The sequence below is a fragment of the Cervus elaphus genome, chromosome 4 (assembly GCF_910594005.1).
Source record: "Cervus elaphus chromosome 4, mCerEla1.1, whole genome shotgun sequence".
NCBI lineage: Eukaryota > Metazoa > Chordata > Mammalia > Artiodactyla > Cervidae > Cervus > Cervus elaphus.
In genome coordinates, this window is record NC_057818.1 from 36,127,220 (window position 1) to 36,147,108 (window position 19,889).

The 19,889-nt window shown below is 45.0% G+C and overlaps 3 protein-coding genes and 1 non-coding gene across 9 annotated transcripts in view; 2 read left to right on the top strand and 2 right to left on the bottom strand.

The window, feature by feature from the left end:
* DPEP2NB (DPEP2 neighbor) lies at positions 1-1,453 on the bottom strand. Its single transcript, XM_043900575.1, has 2 exons — positions 1,387-1,453; positions 1-305 (listed from the first exon to the last, which is right to left on the bottom strand). Exons 1-2 carry the CDS (start codon positions 1,451-1,453, stop codon positions 1-3), a joined length of 372 nt encoding a protein of 123 aa, XP_043756510.1.
* A 2,784-nt stretch (positions 1,454-4,237) lies between these two features.
* Positions 4,238-6,074, bottom strand: DDX28 (DEAD-box helicase 28). Its single transcript, XM_043898863.1, has one exon. The coding sequence runs from the start codon at positions 6,060-6,062 to the stop codon at positions 4,425-4,427; it is 1,638 nt and encodes a 545-aa protein (XP_043754798.1). The 5' UTR covers positions 6,063-6,074; the 3' UTR covers positions 4,238-4,424.
* Positions 6,075-6,109: 35 nt separating this feature from the next.
* Positions 6,110-19,889, top strand: part of DUS2 (dihydrouridine synthase 2) — a 32,346-nt gene continuing 18,566 nt past the window's right edge. For 2 of the 6 annotated variants that reach the window (XR_006340517.1, XM_043898866.1), the window contains exons 1-5: positions 6,110-6,211; positions 8,276-8,352; positions 10,369-10,496; positions 16,570-16,615; positions 18,895-18,986. Coding sequence is in view for 5 of the 6 variants with exons in the window: in XM_043898866.1 (XP_043754801.1) it covers positions 10,371-10,496; positions 16,570-16,615; positions 18,895-18,986 (264 nt within the window). In the remaining variant the exon portion in view is untranslated. Of the gene's footprint in view, positions 6,212-6,674; positions 6,753-8,275; positions 8,353-10,368; positions 10,497-14,976; positions 15,076-16,569; positions 16,616-18,894; positions 18,987-19,889 lie in introns of those variants that run through there. The other 4 variants (XM_043898867.1, XM_043898869.1, XM_043898870.1 and 1 more) reach the window with 4 other exon arrangements.
* Positions 11,593-11,699, top strand: LOC122693040. Its single transcript, XR_006340838.1, has one exon. It is a non-coding gene; the product is annotated as a U6 spliceosomal RNA (small nuclear RNA).

Consider the following 19,889-nt stretch of genomic DNA (forward strand, 5'->3'; position numbering starts at 1 on the left):
TCAGCTGGCAAGCTTCTGCAGGGTCAGCCTCCTGCCACCATGCTGCAGTTGCTGAATTTTGGGGCTGGAGCAACTGAGGTCTTTATCTGACTCCACCAGAGCTTGTTGTCTCTTGGGAGTGCGGCTGAGGACTGGCTTCTCTGCTTCCACCTTGGCTGGGGTGGCCACAGGAGCATCCCCATAGGCCCGGTAGCCACCGACCAGGCAGTATGTCTCCCCGTGCCAGCCTACCTGCATTTCTCCACACCCTCGGTAGAGGACATGGTAGTGACCAGGTGTAGGAGGGGAAATGGGAGCCACGGCTGCTGCAAAGAAAATAACTGATCAGTCGCTTCTGCTGTACACAGTCTCCTGCCAGAATTTCCTCCCTCACCTCTCTCCCAGTTTCTGGCTGAAGCCCTCTAATCTGCTTGACATCCAAAACACAGCCTCTGCCCATCACCCCATGAGTCCCTAGAGAATGGACCTTGGCTGCCAAAGCATTTCCTAGAGACTGTGACTGCAGCCGATGAGGAAATCTGTTTGCCATTTCCAGAGAAAACCTGAAAATAATTGCAATCAGGATCCCCTCCATCTCTCCCTTCCACACCAGAGAAAATATTCCTTAAGGTCTGTCTTCAGTGGAAATGCATTTCAAGTTTTGGGAAAAGGAATCTAGTTTGGTAAGAACCCCTCCCACCTTGGCAGCCCCTCTTGGGCCCCATTTATATTGCCTGTTTTCATCCACACTGGACTCTAGCCCTCTGATACTTTTATCTAGATTAGAAAATACTGAGGCAGAGTGACAAGAAGATTCAGAATCAGATTGTGGGTACCAAGTCTAGACTCACATCAGCCTCCTGGGATACCAGCTCCTCAGCCCTCCAGTCTCATTAGCATTTCATCACTCCCCTGGGTTCTTCTGGTCTTTCCCTCAATACCACACCACTCTTTCCCCCAGTACACAGCAGCTCAATCTGGAATGTGTCGGAGGGGACCCATGTAGATGTCCCCATGACTGCACGAAGGTGCCTGGGTTTGAAGGTGCAGCTCAAGAGCCGCCCTCTTCCTCAAACTGTGCCATTTATCATTTGCCAGCAAAAATGCACTTGCCTCTTGCTAAGAGGCCAATCAGGAAAGGGTCTGGATGGAAGTGTCCTATAGCCCAAAGAGGAAGGCTACATTTAAAGACCAGGACCTTCCTGCTCACTTGCCCAGGGGTGACCTTTTGCTTATCCTCAGCAATGAGCACTGTGGGTCCCTGAAGGTGCCCCAGGGCACTCATATTACTTACAGTTGGGAAAGTGCTGAGGTGTGTGTGTGGGCAAGCCCAAAAGGAACACGTGGTGGCCAGGTGAGGCTGTGTGTACACAATGCCTCTTGTACAGATGTCCAGTCTCAGCCTACCTGCTGTGTTGCCCTCCCATGGGACAGAGGACAAGTTAGAGTGAATATAGAAGATTCGATCAGACATTCTCTCTTACACAGCCAAAGACTGCTATCTGGTAGAGGACTGGTAGGGAAGTTTCTCCGAGAGTAGCACGTTTGCGCAGTTACCCTGCCATGGAAACTGTGATAAGGGCTGTGAGGTCATCACTACCCAGTGAGGTCATATAAAGAACATGTGACTTGAGGGGCAGGCTGCAGGCTCTCAAGGTTTTTTGGAGGAGAGCAGAGTGAAGGCAGAGAGGCACCTTGCCTGGCCCCTCATACCTGGGCCTCCCCATGCGTGCCCTAGTCTAGTAGTCACCCCCTGGGGAGCATGCCTGTGGGCTGGCACAGCCCCTGGTGCCATGAAGGGCAAGAGAAACCCACATTCTGAGATTGTCCTGAGAGGCAAAATTGACCTAAGAGACACTAGGCTGTATGTTACTAACCCCAAGAGAAACAGAGATTTGTGTGGACTGGGGAATCGGGGAAGGCTCCTTGGCAGTGGGCCTGAAGGACAAGTGAGATATGGACCCATGGGGAAAAGTAGGGAGTCATTCCAGTTTGAAAGAATAAAAGCAGACACACTCTTCTCAACTTGTTCTGCCCCAGATATAAATTCATAGCCCTCTCACATTTTTACAACTGCCAAGACTTAAACCAAGAGGTTAAGGGGCCTACCCGAGGCTACACAGGCAGTGGAGTGGTTCTGCTCAATGGTAGGTTCATATCAGGGTCCAGATACAGCCGATAGGAATGTGAGGACAAGCTCATCCCATTTCAAACTGACACTGAGAGATGTTAAAGGTGCAAAATGAGGGCCCTGATGACTTCACAAAGTGGGGGTGATGGACCCATTTTAATAGGAAATTCAAAACAAACTCATGACAAAATGACAACGTAAGCATTACACTCCCCTCTCCCTTAAAAGCAAAAATCATTATAGTCCCCCTTCTCTACCATGAAAAGATGAGATAACAGGCTAAGTAGCAACCCAGGTGAAAAACATGGTGAACACCGTGAAGAGGTGTTACTAAGACAGTTTGATCTGACTCAGAGAAGGAAAGAGACAGCTCTGCCCTTAGCCTGATCAGGTTCACAGGAAGGAACGTTTGGGGCAGCCTTTGGTAATGTGGCAATGTAAGATAACCTTCTTTAGGGGTTCCCTATGGCTGACCTTAAAAAAGCAAAGATGGGACATTTGTTTACTGGAGCTGTTGCAGAGGGGATGTGCCCAGGAGGTGGAGACGTCTTGGGCTATTATTTTAGAGCTTGGGCCACTCTGGTTGCAAACCACAGAAACCTTCCTTCTCTCTACTCCTAAATTGCTTGAATTGGCGGATGCATATTAGGACAGATGAAGTCAGGCCTAATTAGAGCAGACTGCCTTTGGGAATACTAGAAGGTAAAATGTGAAGGGAAATGTTCTGTAGGTTTGTCATGGCAGGTGGGCCAGAGTGAGACCACTGATTGTCCAAGGCTTCAGCGATTACTTGTCTGAGAGCATCCCTCTGGCACGATGCGGGTACAGATACCTTATCATAACTCAGCTGGGCACCTGGGGAAGGCAGAATACATGGTTTATTAACTTAAAAGGGTGGGAGACTCATCTGGAGATTCCACAAAACAACTTAACAAAGACTTGTATGTGGATTTTTGGACCAACCCTCAGAAAACTTACGTAGCTCTGGAGTAGGGCTCAGGGATCAACAAGCTTCCTGGGCAGTTGCACCAAAGTGGTCCACAGATAGTGACTAAATTATTGTCTATTTGGGGTTGCTTTTGAGAGTCAAAGTGAGCAATATTAAAAATTGCAGCAGGCATAGATATAAACAAGGAATATTCAAGGCAAACAGAAATGTATAGTTATTCTACATGTGAATCACATTTGAGAAAACTTAGTCTAGTGGTTAAAGAACACAACTCTTAGGACACAGACCAGATTCTGTCCTACTTATTTGTGTGATTTTGAACAAGTTCTTTCATCTTTCTGACTCTGTTTCCTCATATGGGAAAGACTGCACATTTAGCACAATATTCTCTTTTGGCAAAGGTTGCTCTGAGCCTATTTCTGTTCTCTGCAACTTAATCCTTTTCAGTGTGTGAGCAGTTTTAAGTTGTTTTCTTAAGTATTATCTCTTTCAACTGTTCCTTACTTTAGGCAAAGCTTATATAATGCTGCTAGGTTCTATAAAGCTTATAGAGCCTAGAAGATAGTGAGAGGATGCTATAAGCTTATTTTGCCAGTTTTATAAAAATGTTTAACCTTCTTTCCTCTTCCTCTGCAACCAAGAGATGAGAAAGAAGGCAGAGGCTGGAAATGCATACCAAGGAATACTTCTGTGTCAGTCTGCCTTTTATTCTTCTGCCACTACTTCCCAGAGAGATTTCACTAAGAGAGCCTAAGCTTGCCATGGCCATTGTTCATAAAGAAAATTTCCCTATTGCTAGTCATATCTCCTTTTCTTTCTTCTGAGGGCTTAATGGATTTTTAAAAAAATTGGCTGTGTAAGGTCTTAGTTGTGGCCACAGGGTGAGGCTGGGATTTAGCTGCCCTGTCCCACAGCATGTGGGATCTTAGTTCCCCCACCAGGGTTCGAATCCACATCCCCTGCATTAGGAGGCAGATTCTTAACCACTGGACCACCAGGGAAGTCTCCTTAATGGGTGGTTTTGGGGGCAGGAAATAAAGTTTAAACAAAAACATCAACTGAAGGAGTCTTTGTCCTAGGTGTAGTAGTTTGGAGTGTGAATTTTCTCAGAATCCAGTGAATTGTGCCCCAGGTACAAACTACAGAAACATCACTTATTGTTAGAAATCATGACATGATACAAAGCCAAAATTGACTTTATTCTTCGTGTGAAAGACTACAGAGAGCCACGTTCAGTAGTTCACCCTTCAGTGTTGACCAGCAGCTGGAGCCTTCAGAAGGTGACTAAGCAGCCCAGAGCATCCTGCTGACAAGTGTGCTCACCCACCCAGCATACAGGGAAAGATCCCTGTTATGGCATCATATTTAAGTCTGCTGCAGTAAGGTCTCCTGGTGCAAAGGCTCACTTACTGAGGATCCTAGACCTCGAAGGCTTCTCCTCCGGCGAGCTGCCAGTTCAATCTTCTGAACCAGGCTCACATCCCAGGGATGGGTCACAAAGCTGATGACTGTTCCTGGCACCTCACTCCCCACACGGCCCACCCTCCCTGCTCTGTGGATGTAATCCTGCAGGGTGAGAGGGAAATCATAATTGATGACAAGTTCCACCTGGGTGCTGTCCAGGCCCCGAGAGGCAATGTCTGTGCAGAGAAGTATGTCTCGGGAACCCTTCTGGAAGGACTGGAAAATACCTGCCCTCATGGAGGCTGGCATTTGTCCCTGCAGTCTTAAGTGTTGGATTTTGTGGTCATCCAGAATATATCCCAGCCAGTTCACAGTGCTGGAGCTGTTACAGAACACGAGAACAGTTCCTGCAGAGCCATTCCTGTGTGTTCTGCCATGCTGCTTGAGGATATGCACTAACTCAGTCACCTTCTCTGCTCCTTTCAGCCTCATGAATGTCTGTTTGACATGAGGCATGATGCAGTGGAGCTTGGAACTGGTAATGGTGGTTAGAGAGTCTAAGCTGGCAACTTTACTCAGCAGCTGGCCTACACCGTCGGGAAATGTGGCCCCGACCAACACTAACTGAGCTTTGGGATTGAAAGGGTCTTTTAAGTCAGCGGGGCCTTCTGCTATGTGACTCTTCTCCAAGATGTAATCCACCAGTTCCAGGAAACTTTCATCCAACAATGTATCTACCTCATCCAACACCAAGAAAGACAGCTGCGCCAGGCTGATTAGTTGACCTTTCAGGGCTTTCCACAGAGCCCCCGGCGTGGCCACCAGTACATCTGCTGGAGGATGTTTGGACAGTTGCAGCCTGATCCTACTCATGCCATGGCCTCCCCCTAACTCCTGCACCCGGAGGCCTAAGGAGCTGCCCAGGGGCTGGGCCACGGCCCGCACCTGTTCAGCTAATTCTCGAGAAGGCACAAGGACCAGGCCTCGAGGAGCAGGGATACGACTGGGGTCCAGGCTTGGCTGGCCCAAGAGCCGCTGAAGCAGAGGTAGCATGTAGCCGAGAGTCTTGCCACTGCCGGTTTCCGCGGCGCAGAGGATGTGGCGGCCACGAAGTAATGGCGGAATGGTACTCGACTGCACGGTTGTGGGCCGAACGACTTCGGGAGCAGCTTCTTGGAGTGCGCTCAGCACACGGGGCTCCAGACCCAGATCGGCGAAGCTGCTCTTGGACGAGAGGTTCCGCAGCGCTGGGGCCTCATGCTGAGCGCGCTCAATGGAGAAGTAGTCCTGGAGAGCGCGCCGATGCTTCCAGCCTCGCGAAGCGAGTGGCGCAGCCTCCCAACGGCCCAGCGTTAGGCGTGCGGGCTGGTTCAACTCCGGCCGCCGCGCCGAGATCAGCAGCGGGCCAGGTCGCACCAACACCGGCCGCAGGGGGCTCCGCTGCCTGCTCTGCCGCTGTTCCTGCCGCTTCTGTAGAGCCCGCGGGATGCGCACCACAGGCAGGGGCTCGTCGGGACCGCGGACTGTCAGGTCCCGTCTAGGCGCCAGAGGCAACTGAGTCACAAGCGACAACAGCCGTAGCTGCCGTGCTAGAGCCATATTCCCCTTGGTGCGGAAGAGGCGCACAACAGTGACGTCACGCGCGCGCCAAGGCCTCGCGGACGGTGGCCGGCGCGGCTCAGTAAGGCATGCGGAATTGGCGAACTGTGTGGAAGGAGGGAGGATCTGTAGAGTTCAGCAGCGGCGAGGTCTGTAGGTCCAAACCGGATGGTGACGTCCAGGCCCCGGCCAACCTTGGGGAAGGGTGCGCGATGAAGGCAGGACCGGGGTCCGGCGATAGGCGGCGATGGGGCCCTGGCATTAAGAACCAGGAGGGCTGAGGGCTTCTGGCGATCCGATGTCGGAACCCTACAATTCTCCTTTGTCGCCCTCACAGCTTCTGTGATGGCTTGTCCAGTTCAGATCGCCCCGTGTAAACTGTGAGGGTGTGGCGGTGTTTTCACAGATGTGCTCCCCTTGTAAGGTCTTCTAATACAAATATTTATTGAGAATCTGAGTGAATGGGGGCCGAGACCAGGAGTAGATCTAGGCTCAGCGTTTCCCCACCGCCCAGAGAGCAGAGGGCCCAGAGGGCAAACTGATGGACTTCAGCATATCATCTCTTCAGTCAAGAGAACTCATATCTTCGGACCTTTTCCGCTTGCTTTTCAGCTGAGGTTCATTCTTCCTTCTCTTGTCACCCTTTCCAACTTCTCATCCTGAAGCTTGGCTAGCTCCACCAGCTTTCAGGTTAGAAACCTAAATTACTTGAATAGTAGTGAGGAGGGTCCTGCTACAGGTATATGACTTGTCTCACAAAGCCATGGTCAGGCAGAATATTTTACCTGAATTCAGTTCAGGTTGTGGGAAAACCTTACACTATCGGTACTTCTTGAACGGACCCAGAAAATGGGCATCAGATTATCTCCTACCCCACAGATTCTGAGGAAGGGCCTGGGCCACACAAGAATCTGGCAAATGTAGCTACCTGAAGTGAGAGTACATACTGCAGTCTCAGCCTCTCTTCAGTGCCCATCCTCTATCCAAGGTTCTCAACAGCACACTGTTGATATTTTGGCCCAGATCATTCTTGGGTAGGAGATAAGGTAAATGTGGGTTAACTACCGGGAAGAGTCTTAACATCTGAAGAAAGAGGTTTTTGGGTTTTTTTAGCCTCTGCTGTACCGCCTGTGGTGCTGCCTGCAGTGCAAGTATGGAATCTTAACCACCGGACCACCAGGGAAGTCCCTGGAGAAAAGTTTTACTTTCATTAGATGCTGTTATAAAGATAAATATTATTATATTTCAAATAGTATTTTGATACACAATAGGCTTTTCTGGAGAGTTACCTGTTAAACAAGAGGAGGAGAGAGTTTTGAGTAATGACAGGTAGATAGAGTCACTGGATAGAATGGCGGCTCTTGAGTGAGAGTGATTTTTGCCCCCACCCTCCCCCCAGGACATTTAACAATGGCTGGAGACATCTTTATTTGTCACATCTGGGGAAATGCTACAGGCTTCTAGTGGGTAGAGACCAGGATATTACTAAATAGAGTACAATGCACAGGACAGCGCCCCCCACCCCCAAAAGAATGATCTGGCCGAAAATATATATCAACAGTGCTGTTGAGAACCTTGGATAGAGGATGGGGACTGAAGAGGGGCTGAGGTTGCCGCATGTACGCTCACTTCAGGTAGCTACATTTGCCAGGTTCTTGTGTGGCCCAGCCCCTTCCCCAGAATCTGTAGTGGGCATATTGATGTCATTGCTTGTCCTGCCCTTGGGATCAAGAAACCTTGGGGGGGCCCCTGAGAGCCATAAGCACAGAAAGGGGTGATTTAAGGGGGGTGGTACGGGAGAAGAGAACTTCAGGAAGAATAAAATTGTCCTCATGTGTTTGCGGACTGTGTCAGATGGAAAAGAGATGAAGTGTGCCATGGGTTGAACCATTCCAGAAGGCAGACTGGGACTGATGACAGGGAGTCAGATTCCGAATTTGACATAAAGACTGCTGTAGCAACCAGAAATGCCCAGATCTGTCTGGAGAGTGCTGGATTTTCTGTCACTGAAAATTTCTTGTACAGATCAATGACCATTGAGTGGTGGAATGATAGAGGGGAGTTGATACAAAGAATATGCTATGATATTGTGATTCTACACTACTTTAATGATTCTTTCCCAGAACTCAGAGCTCCTGTTCCTTAGCTGAAGGGCTCCTTGGATGTCTGATCTGACAGGTTTCATCCATTTACCTGTGCTACTCTTTTTTCAGATACAAAACAGAGAATTGCTTTGCACCGAGCCAGAACAGGTACATTGAAAGAATTATCAGAAAAGAATAATACATAGGTATGTATTTGTGTTTGACTTTTGTCCAAATATTTGGGGCAGGGTAACTGGTTAGTGGCTGCTTTCTGATGCTCGAGCCCTTGCAATGTGATTACCTCAAAACGTCATAGGGATTAGAGCTTGTCTGAGCCTGTCTGTCTCTTCTCATAGCCCTAGTTTCTTACTGTGATTTCTTTTTTTTTTTTGGCCACCCTGCATGGCATGCTGGATCTTAGTTCCCTGACTGGGAATCAAACCAGTGCCCCGTGCAGTGGAAGCATGGAGTCTTAATCACTGGACCACGGGGGAAGTCCCTTTCTTATCATTTCTTTAGATATTCTGTAAATCCCCTCTTTCCCTCCTGGTCACAGCAGACATTGAGTAACCTCTAGTTGTTATTGAGATGGATATTTTACAAGATATTTTACAAAGCACTTTATCAGTTCAGATCAGTCGCTCAGTTGTGTCCAACTCTTTGCAACCCCATGGACTGCAGCACGCCAAGCTTCCCTGTCCATCACCAACTCCTGAAGCTTACTCAAACTCATGTCCATCAAGTCGGTGATGCCATCCAACCATCTCATCCTCTTCTTTTCCTGCCTTCAATCTTTCCCAGCATCAGGGTCTTTTCCAATGAGTCAGTTCTTCCCATTAGGTGGCCAAAGTATTGGAGTTTCAGCTTCAGCGTCAGTCCTTCCAATAAATATTCAGGACTGATTTCCTTTAGGACAGACTGGTTGAATCTCTTTGCAGTCCAAGGGACTCTCAAGAGTCTTTTAGAAATAAGAAAGGCTTACTTATTGTGGAAAAATCCAAGCTCCTGGGAGTGGTAGCCTCATGAGGTAATGTTTTTCTCAGAGCTGCCATGGAAACATATGTTGCCTAGTTACTCCCTAAATTTTAAAAGGAATTGTTCCTTGGGTCTCAGGTGATAGTGGTACATTCATTCATTTATTCAAGCAGTAAATATTTCCTGAGCACCACGTATGTGCCAGGTACTTTTCATGTGAACAAAACAGACAAAATTCCTGCCCTAGTGAGCTTTATATTCTGATTTAATTGACTTGAGGTCAGGCCTGGACATTGGTATTTTTTTTAACTTTTTATTTTATATTGGGGTATAGCCATTTAACAATGTTGTAATAGTTGCAGATGAACAGTAGAGGGACTCAGCCATATATATACATGTATCCATTCTCCCCGAAACTCGTTTCCCATCCAGGCTGCCACATAACATTGAGCAGAGTTCCCTGTGCTATACGGTAGGTCCTTGTTGGTTATCCATTTTAAAGATTTTGGTTTTTTTGTTTTTGTTTTACTCCTGTTGACTTTACCTTCAAAGTATATTTAGAACATGACCACTTCTCACCACCTTCGTAACTCTCTCCCCATCCTGAGCCACCATCATCACTCTTGTGTCTTGTCAGTCTTGTCAGTGACTGAAGAGTCTAACTGGTCTCCCTGTGTCTACCATGGCTTTTCATGCAGCAGTCACTGTGATCATGGGGAAATGTGATCAGTCATGCCACTCCTCTCCTTAGAACCCTTGCTGGCTCATATCGCGAAGAAGTAACAAAGCCCATAGAGCATACTATGAGGCCATTTGGGATCTCACCATCGTGTCCTATATGCTTACTGCTCTCACATCCATCCTGTATCCATTACTCTTCTTCTTTCTGTGCTCCACTATGTCGGCCTTTGTACTAGTCTTTTAACACATCAGACTTGCTCCTGCCCCAGGGCCTTTGCACTGACTATTTCCTCTGCTGTGCACTCTTCATTCCCCACTAGCATGAACGCTCTAGCAGAACAGGAATCTTTGTTTTCTTCTCCAATGTATCCACAAAGATTAGGACAGTGACTGGCACAGACCACACACTTAATAAATATTTGTTGGATGTGTGAATGAGCTTGCATTGTTTTTATGATCAGAGAAAGGGAAAACAAAGTACTACATGTTGGGAGGAAAAGGAAAGCCTGCTCTAGATAACAGAAGAGATTTTTCTTCATTTGAATTTCTGACTCTTCTTTCTTCAGGAATGATTGTCAACAGCCTCTCTCTGTGCTACCACAACAAACTCATCTTAGCCCCTATGGTTCGGGTGGGGACTCTCCCAATGCGGCTTCTGGCCCTGGACTATGGAGCAGACATTGTGTACTGTGAGGTAAGGGGCTCCTAATCCTCCCAGACAGAGAGCTTTTCCACAAGTGCAGCCTCCTCACTGGTAGGTGGGTGTGGTTAGAAGCTAGAGGAGGCAGAATGGGTGCTCCCTTCACAGGTGGTCACTGAAAGCATCAGAAGACAAAAAGAGGAGTTTTGTGAGCCCTGCCGAGGATCAGGAGCTTCGGCTGCATGGAGGCATTGTGGGACACCTGTGCCAGGTGGATAGATGAGCATCGTGTCAGGTGGCTGCTGTGGCTTCTGTAGGGGTTAATACATATTCATTATGTGAATGAGGAAGCTCAGTTTCAGAGTGAGAAAGAAAAGGACCAGATTCAGGCCAGAGAAACTGGATGGGGTTGGTTTGGGAAGCCGTAGAATTTTCTGATAGCAATAGCTAGTGGGCCAGCTACTGGCCTGCTGCTTTGAAGAATATTATTAATAGTATTTCAGCTCCAGGTTTAGAAAGCATCTTCTAGGAAAAACAGAGTTAAAGGAGTAGCTGATATTGGATACGGACTGTGAGCAGTGGTTCTCAGTTGGGCATGTGAGCTTTCTCTGCAACCCTGAATCCTGCTATGTCTCTCTAGTGGGGGTGAGAGGTTAAAGAAACTACCCAAGTACTTCTGACATTTCCATCTTTAAGAGCCATCTGTGGAGGGAGGACTGTGGCTATAAGAGGGCTACACAAGGAATCCTTGTGCTGATGGATCTATTCTGTGTCAATATCCTGGTTGCAATATTGTTACTACAGTTTTGCAAGATGTTACCATGGGGAGAAATTGGGCAGTGGGTACACAGGATCTCATGTTCAGGTTCAATTGCATGTGAACCTCCAATTATCTCATAATAAAAGGTTTTATTAAAAAGAAAGGTGTAGAAAGAAGAGAGGGTCTGGGACTTCCGTGGAGGTCCAGTGGCTAAGACTCTGTGCTCCCAATGCAGGGGACCCAGGTTCAATCCCTGGTCAGGGAACTAGATCCCACATGCTGCATCTAAGAAACCTGCATGCTGCAACTAAAGGTCCTGCATGCTGCAACTAAGACCCAGTGAATCCAAAATAAATAAGTAAAATAAATATTTTTTAAAAAGGAAAAGAAGTGCTCGCTTCGGCAGCACATATACTAAAATTGGAACGATACAGAGAAGATTAGCATGGCCCCTGCGCAAGGATGACACGCAAATTCGTGAAGCGTTCCATATTTAAAAAAAGAAAAAGAAAAAAAAAAGGAAAAGAAGCGAGGGCTTAAGAGGGAATTTGGGAAGAATAGGCCCTTTACCCAGACCTGGCTCCTGTGGAGCAGAGTCAGACAGGCAGGCATGCAGGCCAGCTGGCCCCTGCTTGTGGTGAGTAGATGGATCTCTAGGAACTGAGCCCTGAGAACTGGGAAAGGCACAGCATGGTGCCTGGTGCCCCCTGGTGGATCCAGAGTTGCTTTGCAGGCCAGCCTTGTGATGCTCTGTGTTCACATGAGGTGACCCATCTGCAGGGTTAGTCAAATCACCTCACCCACCTCTCAGGACCTAGTGTGGGACCTCAGGCATTCTATATGTACAGGCACCTTCTTAAAAACCCTGCAAAGCCCTCAGCAGCTGTAGGTGAAGAAAGGATGAACCAGCTCGGCAAAGATTAAGGTTATTCCCCACCAAGGTCTGCCCTATTGATGGAGTTTGCTAGGGGTTCATCAGATGTCACATACTTATTCCTTTTTATAATAACAATGGATGGAGGACCTAGAGATTGTCCTACTGAGTGAAATAAGACAGACAGAGAAAGACAAATATCATGTGCTACCGCTTATATGTGGAATCCAAAAAAATTGTACAAATTAACCTATTTACAATACAGAAAGGGTCACAGATGTAGAAAACAAACTTATAGTTACCAAGAGGGCAAAGAGAGGGGGATACACTGGGAGACTGGGATTGACATATACAGACTACTATATGTAAAATAGGTTACTTTTACAATAAACCTACTATATGGAACAGGAAACTCTGCTCAACACTCTATAATGACCTATATGGGGAAAGAATCTAAAAAACAGTGGATATGTGTGTGTGTGTAACTGATTCACTGTGCTCTACTCCTGAAACTAACACAGCATTGTAAATCACCTACACGCCAATAAACATGAAATAAAACAAACAAACAAGAAATAAAACAAATAACAACAAACAAACCAAAATAAAATGGGACTCTAATGGCTCAGACATGAGAGGACAGCTGCCTTTTAATAAGCAAGTTGAAGGGAGAAGACAGTGGCCTTTAGAGACCTTGATTACCAAAATGGGTACTTGCATTTTTTTTTATGGTAAAAAACACATAAGATTTACCATCTTAACTGTTTTTAAGTGTACAGTTCAGTAGTTGTGAAACAGATCTCCAGAACCTTTTCATCTTGCAAAACCGAAACTCTATACCTACTAAACAACAACTCCCCTTTTCCCCATCCCACACAGCCCCTTCACCGTTCTACTTTCTGTTTCTATGAGTTTGAATACTTTAGATACCTCATATAAGTAGAAATATGCAATAGTTGTCTTTTTGTGACTGGCTTATTGTGGCTCAGCTGGTAAAGAATCTTCCTGCAATGCAAGAGACCTGGGTTCAATCCCTGGGTTGGGAAGATGCCCTGGAGAAGGGAAGGGCTACCCACTCCAGTATTCTGGCCTGGAGAATTCCATGGACTGTATAGTCCATGGGGTCACAAAGAGTTGGGCACGACTTAACGACTTTCACTTATTTTATTTAGCATAATATCCTCAAGGTTCATCACATGTTGTACTATGTGACAGGTTTTCCTTCCATTTTTAGCCTGAATAATAATCAATGGTATATGCACTGCATTTTGCTTATCCATTTATCAGTCAGTGGACATTTGGGTCACTTCTATTTCTTGGCTATTTTATTTTTTTATTTTTATTTATTTATTTTTTTATTTCTTGGCTATTTTAAATAGTGCTGCTGTGAATGTAGGTGTGCAGACCCCTCTTCGAGATCCTGCTTTCAGTTCTTTGGGCTGCGTATACCCAGAAGTAGGATTTGCTGGATCATGTGGTAGTTTTTTCATTTTTTGAGGTATCTTCATACTGTTTTCTCTGTCTTTTGCACCATTTTACACTCCCACCAGCAATGTACAGTTTCTGAAATCTTTGCTAACACTTATTATCTTCTCTTCTTTTTTAATAGTACCCATGCTGATGGGTGTAAGGTGATAGCTCATTGTGCTTTTGATTTGCATTTCTCTGATGCTGAATGATATTGAGCGTGTTTTTGCATGCTTCATGGCCATTGGTATATCATCTTTGAAGAAATTTCTATTCAAATCTTCTGCCCAGATGGGTAATTTTTTTAAACTTAGAAGGAAATTATTTATGGAAAAAAATTGTAGGAATGGACAAAGAACATCCATATACCATTTACCCAGGTTGACCTACTGTTAACATTTTGCTTGATTTGTTTTATAATTTGTTCTTTCTCTCTAATATATGTATTTTCTTCATAACTGTTTGAAAGTTTCATATAGTATAATGTATTACTTCTCAAATACTTCATGATTTTTTTTTTTTTTTGATATTTTCTAATAATAAAGTCATTCTTTTTTTAAGATTTTTTTTTTGGGTGTGGACCATTTTTAAAGTTTTTATTGAATCTGTTACAATACTGCTTCTGTTTTTTATGTTTTTTATATTTGTTTGTTTTTGGCCCTGAGGCATGTGGGGTCTTAATTCCCCTTATTGAACCTGTACCCTGTTCATTGGAAGGCGAAGTCTTAACCACTGGATTGCCAGAGAAGTCTCTTTCTGTCTTTTTTTCTTTGCGGTTGTTGCCGTCCTAGTCATTTTGAAATGGTATCTCACTGTGGGTTTTTTTGTTTGTTTGTTTTTAAAGATAGGTTCTATTTATTATTTTTTGCCACACTAGGGGTTGAACCCAGGCCCTCAGCATTGAGAACGCACAGTCCTAATCTCTGGACTGCCAGGAAATTCTCCCCATTGTGGACACTGTGGTTTTGATTTTCATTTCCTAGTAATGATATTGAGCATCTTTTGCTATGTTTATTTTCCATTTATATATCTTTTTTTGAGAAATATCTCTTCATATCTTATGCCCATTTTAAAATTATTGTTTTTTTATTCTAAGAGTTTTAGGAGTTCTTTATATATTCTGGATATTAGACCTTTAACAGATATATGATTTGCAAATATTTTCTCCCATTCTGTGGGAGATAACTGTCTTTTCAGTTTATTTTTCATTTATTTATTTTTTTAAGACTTCATTTTAATTTTTTAAAATTTTATATAAGTATAATTGATTTACTTTATTGATAGGTATCCTTTGATGCACAAAAAATTTTAATTTTAATGAAGTTCAATTTATCTTATACTTTCCTTTGTTGTTTGTACTTTTGGTATCATCTCTAAGGGGCTTCCTTCGTGGCTCAGATGGTAAAGCATCTGCCTGAAATGCAGGAGAACAAAGTTCGATCCCTGGGTTGGAAAGACCCCTTAAAGAAGCAAATGGCTTGGAGAAATACATCAACAGAGGAGCCTGGCAGGGTGGAATGGAGGAGATGAAGGTAGTAGGCCGTAGTTCAGATACAGGAAAATAATATCTGACAAAAAAAGAATAAGCCCGTACATGATAAGGCACTTAAAAATTAAATGCTGTTCAAACATTTGGTAGCCATATGAATAAAATAATTTGCTTGCTGGAGAAGGAAATGACAACCCACTCCAGTATTCTTGCCTGGAAAAGTCCATGGACAGAGGAGCCTGGCAGGCTGCAGTCCATGCGGTTACGTGACTGAGCACGCATGCATGAGGAGGGTGGAGGGAGATGGGCTGGTAGAAATAAACTGGTAGAACTGGAAAAAAAAAATCCGCTTGCAGTGCAGGAGACTATAACTGACTTATAAATGGCCTTACTTATCAGGTAAGTTAAAAAGTCAAAGTTAGTTTTACCAAGAAGATAAAAACCAATTAAAATTATATTCTTAACTGTGATGGAGATAGATTTGGGAACTAGAAAGCGTTGTTTGTGGCAAAATTTGAGTTGTCTCTTCTATAAAAATAAATGTCATATATGATAAAAATTGAGGGAATGACATGGATATAGGAAAAATAGTTGTGATAATTGAGGTAGAAAAATAATATCCTCTTTGACAAAGAATAGTTTTTTTTCTGCACAACTTTTATAGATGTAAAAGTCAGTTTGGTAGGAAGATGCACAAATGATAAACTCTATGGCATGGAAAAACAATGTTAGTTTTCACCAATGAAGGAAATACAGTGAAAAAAAAAGAGAAAAATCTGTGAGGTTCTACAGTATAACCAAAAAACTGACTAAAATGAATAAAGTTGGTAAACAATAGTGTTGAGGACGTGTGGGTGAGCAGACCCATGTGTGGTTTTACTGGTGACAATTGAAATTAATTTATCCACTTAACAATCAGCTGAGCATCTGCTGCATGTAAGGCATTGAAGCAGCTTCACCAGATGTTCAGTAAGCACTTGTAACATGCTGGGCGCTAGTGACACAAAGATGAATGAGACTGAGTCCAAGCCCCAGAGGCTCTTTGGGTATAATGGGGAGACAGAAGAGAAAATAAGACATTTCAAGGGCTGTTTTGCCTCAGCTCTTCCTCTCAGGTCCTCAAAGCCCACCTTTGTGTAAATCCAGAACCTTCCTCAGGGCGTTCATCATCTGATGGTAAAGGCATGATGGGTGCATCTGTAACTAGCATATAGAGAAGAAGTGGTCCAGCCGTGAAGGTGGACATGGCAGAGGGTTTGAGGAATCCCGAGGGGGACAAGTTACAGCTGCCAGGGCTGGGATCCCAGCAGCAGGGACCCGAGCTCATTCTCACTTTCACTCAGCTCGCTTTCCCCATCTCATTCTCAGCCAAAGCTCAGCCTGGCTGCAGTCCTTTCCATAAGCACAGGTCACTCAGTGCTGCCCACTTACACACTGGCCTCCTTGCCTGCCCCTGCAACCAGGATCACTGGTCTTCCTTGCTGTACCCAGGACCTGTGTGTCCAGGAGTGACATGTGCCCTTTGATTCCTCTGCAGGAGCTGATTGACCTCAAGATGCTTCAGTGCAAGAGAGTTGTCAATGGTGAGTGCAGCTGTGGTCCTAGGGTTGTATGTGTGCCCAGTCATGCCCAGGCTGTACTAACATTGCCTTTGCCTGGGTGTCAGTGTCCTCTGGTGCTCCTTGCCTGGTTGTGTCATTTTGTGGATCCTATGCTCTCTTGAGTAGGGCTTCCCTGGGGGCTCAGTTGGTTAAGAATCCACTTGCAAATCAGGAGAGACCACCTGCAACGCAGGAAACCCAGGTTTGATCCCTGGGTTGAGAAGATCCCCTGGAGGAGGAAATAGCAACCCACACCAGTTTTCTTGAATGGGAAGTCCCATGGACTGAGGAGCTTGGCGGGCTGTGGTCCATGGGGTCACAAGAGTCGAACTTGACTTAGTGACTAAACCACCACCATCATGGTCTCTTGAAAATAGTCACTGCTCTCCAGAGACCATGACAAACAGCCAGTTGTGAAGCAGGCTGTGAATACCTTCTACCTGCAGGCTTACTGGCATATGAATCACCAGGTTTTGTAGTACAGGTGACCCCCTTGGGGTCAGGATGGCTTCAGCACTGATCCTGACCCTGCTGCTCTCTGACTGTACCCTGGGGCAAGTCATATGACTCTCTGCCTCAGTTTCTTTAGCTGTAAAAGGAAAATTACAATCCCTGCTTTACTTAAATCATAGGGTTGGAGTGAGGATTAAGTAAGATAAGGGACATGTAAGTACTTTGCAAATGGAAGTAGTTGTGCTGAATTGTGGTTTTGGTTATACTTTATTGATAAGGCTGATTCTGCTTTAATGAGAGTTGTGGTATTGTTTGAGGTTTTTGAAATGTATACACGTTTGTGAAATCTTAAAATAAGTTCACTCCAAGTTTTGTCAATTTCATGTTTAATTGTTTTAGATATATATTTTCTTCGTGTTATGAAAAGTTCAATGTTATAGGTATCAGTTCAGTTCAGTCACTCAGTTGTGTCCGATTCTTTGCGACCCCATGGACTACAGCACGCCAGGCTTCCCTGTCCATCACCAATTCCGGGAGCTTGCTCAAACTCATGTCTATTGAGTCAGTGATGCCATCCAACCTTCTCATCTTCTGTCATCCCCTTCTCCTGCCTTCAGTCTTGCTCAACATCAAGGTCTTTTCCAATGTGTCAGTTCTTTGCATCAGGTGGCCAAAGTATTGGAGCTTCAGCTTCAGCATCAGTCATTCCAATGAATATTCAGGACTGATTTCCTTTAGGATTGGCTGATTTGATCTCCTTGCAGTCCAAGGGACTCTCAAGAGTCTTCTCCAACACCACAGTTCAAAAGCATCAATTCTTCGGTGCTCAGCTTTCTTTATGGTCCAACTCTCACATCCATACATGACTACTGGAAAAACCATTGACTAGATGAACCTTTGTCAGCAAAGGTCTCTGCTTTTTAATATGCTGTCTAGGTTGGTCATAGATTTTGAAATTATTACTCCTGAAATAAAAGGAGCAAGTGTCTTTTAATTTCACAGCTGCAGTCACCATCTGCAGTAATTTTGGATCCCAGGAAGAGAAAGTCTGTCATTGTTTCCATTATTTCCCCAACTATTTGCTGTGAGGTGATGAGACTGGATGCCATGATCTTCGTTTTTTGAATATTGAGTTTTAAGCCAGCTTTTTCACTCTCCTCTTTCACTTTCATCAAGAGGCTCTTTAAAAAAAAAAAAGAAAAGAGGCTCTTTAGTTCCTCTTCGCTTTTTTGCATAAAGGTGGTGTCATCTGCTTATCTGAGGTTATTGATATTTCTCCCAGCAATCTTGATTCCAGCTTGTGCTTCATCCAGCCCTGCATTTCGCAGAAAGTACTCTGCATATAAATTAAATAAGCAGGGTGACAATATACTTGACATACTCCTTTCCCAATCCTAAAAAACAAAAATTCCACATAATCCCATGCTTGAAGAGTAATCACAAAGAGAAATGATATGTACTTTTTACACACACTTGGGATCATGATATACGTTTTTTATTTATTTTTTATTTTTTGGGGAAAAAGAGGGCAAGGGGCCCGCGAACGGCTGCATGCCACTATCCCTCTCCCCATCACTGGGGACAGAGGGAAGGACATGGGCATGGACGTGTGACAGTGGCAACAGGCTTGCCACCGGCCCCCCGACCACGTGCGTCCCCCCAGGAAAGGGGATGGCGGGGCCTCCCTGTGACGCCCTGCCTCTCCCCTGTTCTGTCCCAGCCCACGAGCAAGGCCCACGGCAGGGAAATGGTACACGTTTTGCCCCTTGCTTTTCTATTAATACGAAGACATTTGTGTTTTCTCGCAGAGGCGCTCAGCACAGTGGACTTTGTTGCTCCTGATGACCGAGTGGTCTTCCGCACCTGTGAAAGGGAGCAAAACAAGGTCGTCTTCCAGATGGTAGGACATCCCAGGGCTGAGCGCACTTCCCATCTCATGCCCTGGGCCGGGGGAGTGTTAGTGCCTGGGCTCCGTTATACAGTGGTCTTCAATCTTCCTGAAGATCCTTCATTCATTGGTTTCAGAGATCTGCTCGTGAGTGATTATACTCTTGGAGACGGTTTATGGAAATCAAACTATTAGCGGTCTATTACATGCTTCCAGTCTCAAATTTAATTTCCTTCATTGTAGGGATTATCTGTTTATCCTGACATGTGTATTTTTATTCCCTAGCATCAGTTGTTCAGATCATGGTCTTTGTTTTGTATAGTGTATATATATTTACCATTTAAAGAAATTAGGTTTCTTCAAGAGTAGTTTTTGGGGACTTCCTAGCAGTCTAGTGGTTAAGACTCTGTGCTTTTACCACAGGGAGCATGGGTTTGGTCCTTGGTTGAGGAAGTAAGATCTCACATGCCATGCAGTACAACCAGAAAAAAAAAAAAGAGTGGTTAGGATTTGCGTTAGAGTCATAGTGATTCTGTCATTCTCTCACTGTGGGCATTTCTCAGTATTTTTTTCAGAAATACTTCCTGGATAACACTTAGGTTTGTTAAAAAAAATTGATAACAGGACTTCCCTGGTGGCCCAGTGGTTAAGAATCTGCCCGCCAATGCAGGGGATATGGGTTTGATCTCTGGTCCAGGATGATTCCACATGTAGTGGGGCAACTAAGCCTGTGCACTGTGACTGGCGAGCCCGCATGCCCTAAAGCCGATGCTTCGCAACAAGAGAAGCCACCACAGTGAGAAGTCTGCGTGCCGCAGCTAGAGAAAGCCTGTGCGCAGCAACAAAGTAATTAAAAAAAAAACTGATATCAATGAGTAACCATATGATAAAGTAGATACAGAAGAATGTGAATTA

Excerpts from the sequence above, each read along its gene's own strand:
- DPEP2NB (XM_043900575.1), bottom strand. The coding sequence starts at position 1,453 with ATGTCTGATCGAATCTTCTATATTCACTCTAACTTGTCCTCTGTCCCA. Across the intron at positions 306-1,386 it reads ATGGGAGGGCAACACAGCAG|CAGCCGTGGCTCCCATTTCC; the intron begins GTAGGCTGAGAC and ends TTTTCTTTGCAG.
- DDX28 (XM_043898863.1), bottom strand. The coding sequence starts at position 6,062 with ATGGCTCTAGCACGGCAGCTACGGCTGTTGTCGCTTGTGACTCAGTTG.